The sequence below is a fragment of the Anoplopoma fimbria genome, chromosome 18, assembly GCF_027596085.1.
Source record: "Anoplopoma fimbria isolate UVic2021 breed Golden Eagle Sablefish chromosome 18, Afim_UVic_2022, whole genome shotgun sequence".
Taxonomy (NCBI): domain Eukaryota; kingdom Metazoa; phylum Chordata; class Actinopteri; order Perciformes; family Anoplopomatidae; genus Anoplopoma; species Anoplopoma fimbria.
The window spans coordinates 14,956,835-14,970,363 of NC_072466.1; the positions used below are offsets into that span (position 1 = coordinate 14,956,835).

Genomic DNA, 13,529 nt, shown 5'->3' on the forward strand with positions numbered 1-13,529 from the left:
ACATTTGTACTTTCAGCAGCCACTAATAAGTGCAGAATCAGGGGGTTGAATAAATTCTTATTAATCCCTCTCATCAAAGCGCATCACAAATAAATCGAAAGTAAACGTAATTTTTGACATTTGAATTTAAAGCAACTGGATTTTAAGAATAAGAATGAATTTGGATGCGGACTTTAAAATAATAATTAAAAAAAACACACACTAAGAGGCATTCAGAATCAATGTCCAGTGTAAACTGTTGATTTAATGTCAACTATGATCACGTTATCATAATTTAATCACACGTCAGTCACCAGAAATTTGTACAATTTGACCTCAAGAAATTCTACTTGAGGGACTATTTTTTCAAAGGTTTGTTGATGAATGCTTTGAATTAATTACGCCTGATATATATATCATTATTATTATTTTTTAAAAGCAAACAGTCATACATTGTTTCCCCCTGGCTGTAATTAAATTTATGGCAGTCCTCATTTGAAAAGAATAGCCCTGCTCATCATAATATCTTCGCGGGCGGCGTTTAATTAAAGTCGACCCCTGCTTTGTTCGCATGCTGTAACGCGGCTTGTCCCAAATGAAGCTCAATACAAACCCCACCATAATACAAGTTTTGGTAGGAGGAGGAGGAGGAGGAGGAGGGAGGAGGGAGGAGGGTTGGTGGTGGTGGTGGTGGTGGGTTCGCGTACTATTGTCCGCCCCTTAATCCGGTTGGCTCAGAGGCTGCCCCGCAGGCCAATTTGTAAGTGGTTTGCGGAGCTGCCAATCAAAGCAGACATCCTCTCCTCAGGCTGTGGCTACGGCACATCTCAGTTGCTGTGTGGAGAGATTTGACGGAGGGACACTCCTGTACATGGACCATCACTGCGCTGCAATCCGCCGCCTGCTCACAGACAAACAGACGCACACACACGCACGCACACGCATGTAATGCCTCGCTGAAAATCTGGACGTACTCGGTGGAGAAAAACGCGCATGTGAATATTTTATTTTTTTGCATGTCAGGAGAGGAGGAACTAGTCGCCGGGTCCGCGGCTGTTTGTCTTTTCTTATCGCTTGTCCCCCCCTCCCCGTATGTCACTCTAATTAATCGGAGGCATGTGGAATCGCACCAGGATTAGGAATTGCTTCCCAATAGTGTGCCTGCTGTTGACGTTATGGACGGAGGTAAGAGGGCTCCTATTTTTTTTATTTATTTTTTTATTATTCCAAATATTATTCTGACGCTGCACTCCCACGTAAATAAAAAAAAAAAATGTTTAAAATAAAAAAAAAATGACAAATGTCAAAAGTTGGTGGGCGTGGGCAGATTAGCGTATTTCTCTCTCTCTCTCTGCATATTCGCATCACATTAATCGATAATTGAATTACGTAGCCGTCAGTTGTGGAGCATGTGATCACGTTACCATGAGAAGACAAGAAGTCTGAGGAATTGATACAGGGGCTTCTCTCCATTTTGGTTACAATCCTGAGAGCCCTGTACGTTTTTTTTTATTTTATATATATATATATATATATATATATATATATATATATTTTTTACTTTTTTTATTTTATTTTTTGGATTGGGCAGTGAGAATTAAACCTGAACCAATAAGTTGTAAATATTCATAGCATCAATTTGCCGGCTGCAGCGTTTTAATTTGCTCCCGTCAGAGTAACCTGATTGTCTAAATCCCCAGCCTCCAACTGTAGGCTGTTCACGTGCTCCAAGTCATGATGCAACACATTATTTGGGGAAATATCTCCCCCCCCAAAAAAAAAAATCTGAATATTCTTGTATCATTTAATTGGGAGTCAGGCACTGCTTGGCCACTTGTCCATTTTACGCACCAATGTTTGAGCAACCCAAACCATGCTGCAGCCTGTAAATATACAGGCCTAAATATATATATATATATATATATATACACACACACAGGCTTAAATTGGGTCTTTTTGTTTTTTTAAATGTTGTTTCTAGGTGTCCCAGTCGACCGGCTATTTCGAGCTGCAGCTGATCACGGTGGAGAATGTAAACGGCGAGCTGGCGGACGGGGAGTGCTGCGACGGCTCCAGCAGGGACTCCGACCTGCGCTGTACCCGAGACGAGTGCGACACTTACTTCAATATCTGCCTGAAAGAGTTCCAGACGCAGGTCGTCACCACCAGCAGCGGCACCTGCACCTTCGGAGCTGCAGCTACGCAAGTTCTCGGTGGAAATATGTTTTCTTTTAAGAGCGCAAAGAATAACGCGAATAAAATCGACGAGGCTGGCAAGATTTTGATCCCGTTCCAGTTTGCGTGGCCGGTGAGTTTCTCCAAATTTCTTTCTATAAATTCAGTCTACCTGAGTGTTTCTTCCCAGCAACATTGATCTGGATACAAGTTCATCATTTTCTGTCACTGCAAACTACTGATTTCATTCTAAACAAGTCTACACAAACATATGTTATTGATTATTCACATGGTCTAAAAAATACCTATCGCACCGTCCTAGTCATCAAACACCTCCTACTGTCAGACCTCCAGACCAATTCCAACAAAATATATACATTTGCTATCATGTGATACGAAAAGTAGCAAATTCTAACATTTTGAGAACCAGGAATCATTGGATTTTTGGCATTTACGCTGGAAAAGTGACTTAATTGATTAATCGACTTATTGTTGCAGCTCTAATTGCAGCCATCTTCCGCTACAGGAAGCTGTACAGTAGGATGCTGGACAGAAAGAAACTCTCATTAAAAGTTGACATTTTTATCAAATTATAAACTGCACCTACATGGATCATCATTGATGCCAAATTGAGCAGAAATCCTTGTTCTTGGTCGTGTGTAGGTGCCTTTACAGGGAGTATAGACTTCTTTATACTTCTTGGCAGCATCCTGTCCGCATCCCTGTCAAACGATTGCACGCTTCACAGGGATCCGATTGCAGCTACAGTGGTAGCAGTGTCATCTGGGTCATCTTTTAAAGTTGCCCTGATATATGGGGGTTGGCTTTGTTCCAATCCACCAGCTTGCACCTGCCAAAGCCATGATAGGGTAATTAGACAGAGGGAAATGCTTTGATATGTAGAACCTGGAAGGGGGGGGGAACTCTGTTACTTCTCGTATGGAGAAACGGTAATGGCAGTGCTGTTTACCTCCGGAGCATGACATTTGGCTGATTCACAACGATGTTAAGGGCAGTTCCATCATAATGCATTCCATTAAGTGGAATTTGGTTTGTTAAGACTTAAAGGATTGGTCCACACCGTTTTGGGAAGTATCCAGCGCAGTGAAGGTTGATTTTTAATGTTGAAATGGTTTGTGTTTTGGATTTAAAAAGAATACTAACAGTTTGACTCAACATTCATGAGATATCTGATTTTTACTTGTATGCAAGGCAACATTTAACTGACAAATTTATCACAGAAGTCTGGGGGGGGAATGTTCAAAATGACATGAAGTGTAGATGCAGCCTGGTTGGATGTGTTGGATGGATTCTCCAATTGATCCTCTATTATAATGAAGAATGGGTGACATCATGCTGTGAGTGGGAAGTATGTGTTCGATGCCTGCGGGCAGTGGTTCGGTACGGACCGCTGGCTGGTTTTGACACCTCTCTTCCCTCCTCTGCGCCCCACAGCTTGGTGTCCTGCTGTGGGTGCCAGGTGGCCCCTCCAGGGCAATTAAGCTCATGTGACTGCAGATAAGTGATAGCTGATGGATTAGGCACACTGGTCCTGTAGCAGTGAACACACATTTAGTTAATTGTTTGAGAGGAAGTCAATCCAATTTTTTATGACCTCTAGCTCCTTTTGCCATCGAGCTTTAGTGAATCTATTGTAAATGGTTTTGGACAATGAGATGTAATATAGTAGTGTTTTTAGGAATAAAGCTATTGTTGTGTTGCTTCATGTTTTAATTCAGAATTGTAATATAGTGTTGGTCAAAGGAACTATACTGTAATGTGAATGGTGGACTGTTGTGCAGACCAGAATATATGTGCTTTTTATTGGTCTGACGACTAATATTTGTCGATGGCTAAAAAAAGTAATAAAAAGTAAGCAAAATGGCCATCCTTTTGTAGTTCCAGCTTTTTATTTGTAGTAGTTTTGTTTTGGGATTTTGGACAGTTGGTTTGAACAAAACAAGACATTCGAAGACCTCACGCTGGGCTGTGGGAAATTTATATTTTTCACTGTTTTCTGACGTTTTTATACACCATATGGTGTATATCAATTATTTATGAAAAAAATCAGCAGAATAACTTATAATGAAATGTTTGTTGCAGCCCTGGATAAGGCTCTTTAATGATAGGTTGGACAAAACAAAACTTAATGTTTAAGTGATCAATAAAAGAAGGGAAAAAATAACAGATCCATCATCCGTTGCATGGAGCCTTGTTTTGAAGAAAAGCTGATCCAAATAATGAGCAGCTATCTATGCTGTTCTCCTGAAAGCTTGGCATTTTTTTTGCAGCCTTTTATGTTGAAGGCATCAAATGTTTGATCCAGGTTTTGTTAATGATTTCAGGGCTCCCTTCAGCTGTTTATAACAGAGGCCTTTAGAAAAACTACCAGCCTTTGCTTATGTGTTTAAGCTTGATGGGGAGAATTGCCAAGGTGTGATTTCACACGGTAAAAAGCCACATATTTAATGAGGGAGGCTTTGGGTTGGACCACCAGGTGGGTTAGGCTCAACATTTACCCCCTGGGCTAACCAAGGTGCCACCACAGCTACATGTATAAAACGCCACTCATCTAGCATTCATGCATCACATAGAATATGAACCAGTGGTAGTCTCTTGTTGGACTCATTGACTGACACCTCGAGGCAGAGGTGAAGAGGGCTATTCTGGTGTGTTGTCTTTCTCTTAAGTGGCCGCGGCTGATAACAGTGCACTATTCCAGTGCCAGATGTCACAACAAGCCTGTGGGGTCACTTGCTGTGGCGTTGTCGCTTTCCTCACTGAAGAAACAAAGATGCAGTGTACTATAAGGCTGTGTCATCTGGCCAACTGCCCATTTTAAGCAAAGAGGGCTGGACTCTTCTGTCGTCCCGAACCCAGCATCTTGAGGAAATCAGAAAAATGAAATACTTATTTTACTTTAGGTTCCAAATATTACATCTTTCGTAAGCCCCTTAAATGTCAGCGCAACAAAATAAATCTGCATATGTTGAATATCTTCCCTACAAAAGAGGGATTTTCAAATGGACCTTGAAATTCAGAGACGTTGGAACACCCTTTTGATGCCTTTTTAATTGTCTGAATAGACACTTCTCAAATTCTCAAAGAGCACTTTTCATCTTCCAGTTGAGTGTCTGGCTGTAACAGTTACACTCATCCTGCTTTTCTGGGAAAAGCCTCTTCTTCTGTGAAGGCACACAGAGAGACATCATAGCCTCTTCTCGTCTCGGCCCTGCTATCATCACACCAGTGGGATGCAGTCGCTAATGGCTGATTTTACTCAGATTGCATGATGCTTATCCATTCTTTGGAAGTCCTCCAGCTCTGGCTTGTCATGCCAGCATGCCAGTAAAGAGACTATTAATGCTACTGCCACCTGCCGCCCAGCCTACACTCAGTGCTTCCCCCACGGGTTTGGATTTAGAGTAAATGCGCACTGCTTCTGCTTTCTCTTCTCTTTTTTAATATTTTTATCTTTTGTTAAGGTGTCAATGATATTGTACTCCAAACTTATAAAACGAATACCACTCTCATGTCTGTGTGTTAAGTACAGAGCTGGAGCCAGGATGTGCTTAGCCTAGCTTAGCAGAAAGACGGGGAAACAAGGAGAAATTAAAACTCTCTCTCTAAAATAAAACAAACTTAAGAGTCTAGCTGTGTCAGGGTTGCTGGGCGCCGGTTCAAATCCCTGTACCGACCAAGTACAAAGTGTGTACCCGTAGCTGGGGGACTGTTCACCTCCTTGAGCAAGGCACCGAACACACAGCTGCTCAGGTATCCTGTCCACTGGCAGTACTCTTGATCTGACATCTCTACATATGTCCTGTTTGTGCGTGTGAGTCAATTAATACGAGTGAACACTCGATGGCCGTGTCCACGTAGGAGACTGGACGTGTACCATTTCAACCATCTTTGCTAGCACTTCACACAAAAGTACAGCTGAGGCCGATGGGAATATCATACTTTTTTAGCGTTAGCATAGCTAAAAATAAGCCTCCGACAACAAGACTGCAGGCTGTCACTGGGCCTGGCTTTCATTCATCAAGAAATAGTTCCACTCCTCCTAAAACCACAAATTATTGTTTTCACATCCCTTCCTTTGTGTACAGCTTAAACAAACAAGATGTGTGTCAATGAGCTCCAGAGGTGATTATTTTGACATTTTAAAGAGAACCAAGCTAGCTTCTCCCCGCCCCCCATTTCTAGTCTGTATGCTAAGCTAGGCTCTTCCTATCTCCAGCTCCATAGCTTATGCACATAAGACGTGGCCGGCGTAGCTCCAAGTCTCGTAAAGACAGAAAATAAGTGTATTCCCATAAATGTTTATACTAATATATTTTAAGAAACGGTGTTCAGATTTAAGGTGTTTTTCAGTGTCAGTACTGTAGCATGTGGATCACACCGTACCACGTTCGGCCGGTCTGATTGAGTTTCCATTTTGTTGGCCCATGCTGTGTGAGCACTTCAGGAGAGAGACAAGGAAAGAGACGTCTTACTTCCATTTGATCACTAATGAAATTGCCGGTGGAATTTCTCTCTCTCTCTCTCTCTCTCTCTCTCTTTGTCCCGCTCTTCCTCCCCGCCCCCCAGCTACATTAGCCGGACGTCCGTTAGATGTGAGCCTGCTTGTAACTGTATCTGCTCTGAACTCGGATATGTATCAGACCTCCCTCGGCTAGTAAATAGATGCACGTAGCTGACCTGCAAACAGCCACCAACCTCATCCGGAAGCTTGAGCAGTTGCGGATTCTGAACTAGAATTTGTTGCACTATCATTGTAGCAAGTAGTCATGACAAATTAAACCTCAATATTCCTGTAAGATTAACACTCAGCCTTTGGAGAGTATCTGTGATTTAAGGGATTAAGTGTGTGTACCAAGTTGGTTTGTTTGGTCTGTTGCTCGTGCACTCCCTTGTGTTGCGTGCTGTCAGTCTCTCGAGGCTGATCATCTCAAAGAGTGGGAGGTGTAGACGATCTCATTCACATTTAAGCGACGGGTTGATCTGCACAGACCTGCTTGAGTTTGTTTCGCTTGGAACAAACCCAAACTATTTAAATGTCTTTTGGCTCTGCGTTCTGGCCACGTTCTGGCCACGCCAAATGCACACGCTGTAGCTGTCATACTTTTCTTTGTGCTACTGTCATGTATTGTTCTGCATGTCTCATAGTTGAATTACTTGAACATGAAGAAAGTCAAGGTTTTTGCTTCTCTGAGATCATGAGCCGATTGAACTTCTATAGAAATACAAACGAATACAAAATACTTATTAATGTCCGAATTACTGTGGAAAATGTCATTTTTGAGGTACATTAGTACAGAGATACATGTCTTGTTTCTTTTCTGTTTGGGACAGAGGTTTTATAAGAAGCTTATTTAAACACTTTGACTGTGTACATGTTTCTCCTCTGTGGATGCACACGTGCTCAAATAACCAAAGGCTAACACAGGCTGCCATGATTAGCCTCACCTGATGCTGAGTTTGTCAGAGCTGTTGCTAGGAAACGGCTACATAGGCCTCTTGTAAACAATTATCTTTCCTTTCTGTGGCTCCCTCCCCCATCCTTCCTCCCCTGGTCCCAGGGCTGCTGCGTGGAAAACCACTCACGGAAGCCTCACCTGAGACTCGGCTCAGCTTTGTATTGATTATGCAATTATTACCCAGTCGGGATGAACAGCCAAGGTGAAACGACAGCGTTTCCTAAGAGCTGTTTTCTTTAGCTTAATTTTAACTTGTTAAGCTGACAACAACCACAACAATTAACAACCTACACATGTGTGCAATGAATGATACCTTTTTCTGATCTTCTGACAAACAGCTGTGGTAATTGTCGGTAAAACCTTCAGTACACGTATTGATTTCCTTTTTGTGTACGCTGCAGGTCATGTGCAGTGAAAGCTCTTTAGTAATGCCACAAGCTGCATGTGTCCATCTGCAGCTTGCAAAGTCCCTACATGAAATGGTTACCCTCACCTTAGGCTTAACTAACAAGCAATGACACTTTTGTTTGGGTGGTCCCAAAGTGTGGTCCCTTTTTTAGGAGGCATTTAGTGTGCAAATTCATATTCTTGACTTGTCACTAACTAGATAATTTTATTACTTTTTAAACTTTTTTTTTTTAACGGCTCTCCACTCATCAACAATAATGTGTTTGCTTGAATCAAAAAGCTAATACTTCAGGCACAAAGACTGCAGGAAATCTGTCTACTTTTACAATAGTACACCCTCTATTTTTGATCGTATTTTGCTTCTTGTATTATCTTTTTTTCTCCCCATAGATATCTATCATTATATGTCTGGCATAAAACACGCTATTTTTATTTTAATAAGTTCTGATGGGTCCAAGTCCTTTTTTAAAATTACATTTTTAATTAATTTTGGCTATATTGGAATTATTAGTAGTGTTTTAAAAGTCATTTTAAACTCAATCAGTGAGTGAGTAAGAAGAAAACCACTATCACTGTAACCCCATGCCCTGATTCGATATCCGTCAGACATTATTGCACGTCTTGAGTCTTAGAAATCTTACATACTGTTCCCTTACATTAGAGTTTACAAGCCTGACAGACATCGGCGTTGTTGCTTCGTTCATCAACAAAGATGCAGTGTAGTTTTCACTGTGTGATCTGGACAGCTGCCCTGTGGAAACCCGGGTGGACCGAACTCTTGTCATCGCCATCTGACTCTGACTACATTCTTGATATTAAATGGATCTGTGTTATGGTGTCGCAAAGGAGGCGCTAGGGATTTCCTCTGAGAACACTCTGTTTTGTTCCTTCTGTGATTTCACATGAGGGCACAGCATGTACAGGTGGGTAATAACTTCTTTTAGGGTCCATTAATTAAAGGATGTTTTTCCTACTCGGGGGGGGCCTCAGGGAAACAATGATGTTTTAACGTGTGCTCCATTAATGTTGTACAAAAAAAGTTTGAACAAGAATCTGGCAAATTGGTTTGGAATTAATAGCAATTTTTTGCTGTTGAGAAGGTTTATCACTTGCTTGGAGCATTTTCAGTGTCAACCATCATGAATTTTCCACCTAATTTCTATCCTTTTAACTTTTATTTTTATGATTGAAGTTTCTATGATGCTGTGAGCTGTTAAAGTGACTTTCTACTAATTTTGGACATATTTCTGCCTCTGCCAAAATGCACCAGTTTCCCTCTGGTACTGTCCTCCTAACCTAGTTCACTTGTAAAGTTGCTAGTCCGGACTACATCCAGAAGTTTGTTTTAATTAACAGTTGTCTGAAAATCAGTTGTGTACAAAATCAACCTCTGCAGTACCTGGCTTTCTTAGTCTATTGTTAGCTTTTGGCTTACCACTCTGACATGATGATAGGTTGCTAAAAGGCAGTGATGATGGAGCTAAGTGTCTAATGTCTCATGTTTTTAAGTGGAGCCATCAAAAACTGTTGGAATCCATCATGTCTGTTCCCGCTCATGTCTGCACGTTACCAACAAAGGTATTCAAAAGCAAAACGGTTGCGACGTATCCTGTAGCCACCGTGTATAAAAATGCTCTAATTACTCTCCTTCAGGTTGGTGCCTCTCTGCAAACCACAGTTTAAGCAAACCACTGCACTGTGAAAAGCCAATTTTTCATGTGTAAACCAACATTCAAATTGTTTATAGGCATGGAAAAATTTCAAATAGGATCAGGAGGAACTGTTTAAATTATTTCACTATAGTAACCTAACCCCTGCAGACCACAGTCAAGATGCAATGTGACAAGCCAGAAATATTCTTTCTTTCAAACTTATTGAGACATGGAGCTGCATTTATTGTTGATATTTGGATGATTTTGTTCAGCTCTTGTATCTTGAAATGGGACTGCACGAATGCTTTTGTTATGATGGTGCAGGTATTCCTATGGGGTGCATTCATAAGCGGGATTAAGGCGCTGGCCTAAGAGCAGACTCTCGTGGGTCTGCGCTCATGTGACACTTGACGAAGCGCCATGGTTTGTTCACGTCTGCAGTATCTAATGCCAAAAGGATGCTAATGTTTTTTTCAGTCATCCTGTTATTATGCCTGCAGTGTATTCACAAGGTGTTCTGACTGGGTTTGAAATGGTGCAGATCACACTGTCTGTCCTTAAACTGTAAGTGAACTCTTTACAAAATGTAGATTAGGAGGTTTACAGGCTATCGCCAGACTACCACCAGTCCAAACGATCAATAAGATAATCAATGGTTGAAACTTTTGACCTCTTTCTCATTTATGTCTGTTTAGGAGGCAACATTGTACTTTAGGTAAGAATTGTTTTTAAATTTCTTCAGAAACGATATTATTGCTGTTTCTATTGCAACATGAGTGAAACGGGCTTCTTTGGAAATAGCCCTTACTTTATGTGATAGCACAGCTGATCCCTTGTGAATGAATGAATCAATCAATCAATCAATGTGCTGTCAACTCAGTGGGGTGAGGTGAAACTGCAGCTGTAGATTTAGAAGCACTGCTACTACTGTAGAGGTGGCGCGTTTCCATCAATAAATCATCACTACATAAATTTTGACACAGTAATATTAACTGGCCTTCAAATACCAAGGCTGAGAAGATTGAAAACCTCCACAACATAATGCGAAAATATCGATGACTACACAACACCTACAATAATGTCCCCTTTTCTCAAACTATTTCCTCACATCCCACTGAATCTTTGTCTTTGTATCGAGTAAAACGGCTTGAAACATCAGTTGCTGCCTCCGATAAATGACTAAATGTATTACTTAAAGTCAGCTGCTTGGGTACTGCTGAACAGCTACACAGATGTGTATTGTTCTCTGCATTGATTTGTGTTTATACACCGTTTGTGCGTGTTGCTGTGGCCCGCTGCGTCCCCTGCCTCTTGTTAAATGAATGGTGTGCAGGTGCTAGAGGCTCCTTGTGGGGGTAATTAAATCACGTCATTACATGGGCAGTTAAATTGTCACTGTACTGTTGAACCTGTTTGAAATGATAATGGGACTCGGCTGGAGGCGGTGCTGTATTGCACTCCAGTCAGGCGCCCTGTTGTTTTGGATCAGGAATTAGCCTGTTAATGTATCTGAAGCATGTCAGTTGCTGTAGTAGCTCTTAGACTTCTTAAGGCAAATTTAGCACCTGAGGAAGTAAAATATATCTACGAGTCCACGAGAACTGAGCAATTAGGGGATTGTTTGAAGCTTTAAAGTTGTTTGATTCTTGGCACACATGATGATGATGATGAAGATATGTCATGAGTCTTAAAAGGTATTGTTATTACAATCCTTGTCAGACCAGTATTTTCAGATTTAAACACCTACATATTTTGATACAAGAGCAACCTGCCCTTTTCAAGGAATGGAAAAACTACTTGGTCCATTCATTTTTTTTCATTTTGAAGCATGCAAGAAATTCAGCTCAGTTTGGTGCATTGTTTGAAATCAACTCTGTTGAGTTTAACAGTAAATTACTTGATGTCAACTCGCACATATCTTTTGTTCGCATTCGAAATCATTTAGCTTTTCTATGCAAATGCAAATGTGTTGGTGTTTGTTTTACGTGTTGCATACTCTTGGATCATGCTGGTTAATTAGCACCAGGAGGGGAGGGGTTTGTTGTATTGGAAGTGCATGGGTAATGACCCTGTTGGCATAGTAGCAGCATGTTCAATGGGCCGTGTGTGTATGTGCACAGCCGGTGTACACCAGCCAGCCAAATGCCTTGCCTTCAGTGTGACATCTCTTGGCAAACGATTCTGGCAAGCAACTTGCGTGGCAGCACTCCACCTCTCCACCCAACAGATATATGACTGTCATGCAGTCCGTAACCTTTCTCAAACACACATCGTAGTCTTAGTGGTGTGAATGATTGTCAGTGGTGCTTGCCTTGTCTGCTGGGCTTCATTCAAACTAAACACCAAAGAAACTGGTAAGGATACTGGTTTGTCCATGTATCTCCCAAGTTGAAGATTTAAAATGGCACGTGGTGAAGACAATGGGATGGAGTTTAATTCAGCACATACAGTGATAGCTGACTGACGCTGGGGTTTTGGGAAAGCACAGTGGTTGTGGTGGCACACTGTGGAGCTAAAACGATCAGTCACTTAAAAGTGCTAGATTAGAAATGCAGAGCATATCTACTACCTCCACACGACTCCCAAAATGGTAACACCTGAGCCGCTGACTCGCAGTAAACGGTGCTAAAATTGCAAACAACAGCAACAGTGCTGACAGAGCTGACTGTGTTTAAATGAGGGGGAACTGGAGGTTGGCACTATGTTTCTGCGACGATGCCGTCGTTCCGGAAGGCGTTATCGGCTGTAACCGCCGTATGATTCTGCTTATGCAAGACTGTTGAGCTCAAGTTTCGTCTACGTGAAATCCTGGGACAAGCAAAGTACAGAAATGTCTAGTACTGATGTCAAACGGGGTCAAAACCTTCCAAGTTGTGCTTCTCTGCCTGCCAACACCATCCCCACATTTGCAAGGGTTTTGCCACTGGAAACCTCTTTGATCCTCTGATCAGAGTGAGGAGTGCGACCAAGAGAGATTTGAATTTGAGTCCTCGCTCCAGGCAGAAGTGATGGGAAGCTGGTGCAATCCAGCTCACATCCACTTTTTCTAAGTTCCCCTTCCATTGGGAGTCTCCCTGGTTGTGCTCTCAGAAGGTGTCCAGACTTTGTGACATTCATACAGTTTGGTGTCTAATTGTTTAGCTAATTAGACTAAAAGATGCAACTGAACATTTCACACTTGATTAACTTGATCATTTTACGGGATGGCTTTCATTCTACTATTCCTACTACTGAGACGGCAATTATCCATCACGGCCCATTAAGAGAGATGGTGCTGCTGTTGTTCATCCAGATTATTACAGGTAATTCTAAATATCATTGTCAGAAGATGTTAGAAGTTGCATCGCATGCTGTTGTGCCAACTGCCCTACCTTTTTTAGCAGAGATGCCGCAACTCGATTGCCCTTGCTGGAACAGGGTAGTCTCAGCCCGAGTAAAACCAAAAGCTGGGATTGACATCACAGATTAATGAAGATTACATGCAGCGATTACTGGCCACGGGATGAATTGTGATGACCTCATGTCCCATCAGAAGTCAATAAATCAGGAGATGTCAGAGGAGCTCTCCGTGGAGGAGTCAGGAACAGGGAGGTGGACATTCAGGTCACCTATCAATGACATGGGAACAGAAAGAGCTCACGGTTACACACAGTGTTTGTATAGGTTATACACATCTACAGTTATTGCGTGATAGGTATAAAAAGAAAGGGCTCAATCGACATTTGAGGTCCTTACTTTCCCAAAGAGTCAATCAAACGTCAGATCCACAATGCAGGCTCACCCCTCCATTGATGCCGAATTGTTGGCGGACTGGGATCTCCCACGGGATTACACA

At 41.9% G+C, this 13,529-nt stretch overlaps 1 protein-coding gene across 4 annotated transcripts in view; it reads left to right on the plus strand.

Annotated features, from left to right (window-relative positions):
* Positions 1-811: 811 nt before the first annotated feature.
* The window catches only part of jag2b (jagged canonical Notch ligand 2b), a 44,216-nt gene continuing 31,498 nt past the window's right edge, over positions 812-13,529 (plus strand). For all 4 annotated transcript variants that reach the window (XM_054618251.1, XM_054618252.1, XM_054618253.1 and 1 more), the window contains exons 1-2: positions 812-1,164; positions 1,961-2,287. In XM_054618251.1, the coding sequence (XP_054474226.1) occupies positions 1,096-1,164; positions 1,961-2,287 (396 nt within the window). In that variant the 5' untranslated portion in view covers positions 812-1,095. The remainder of the gene's footprint in view (positions 1,165-1,960; positions 2,288-13,529) is intronic.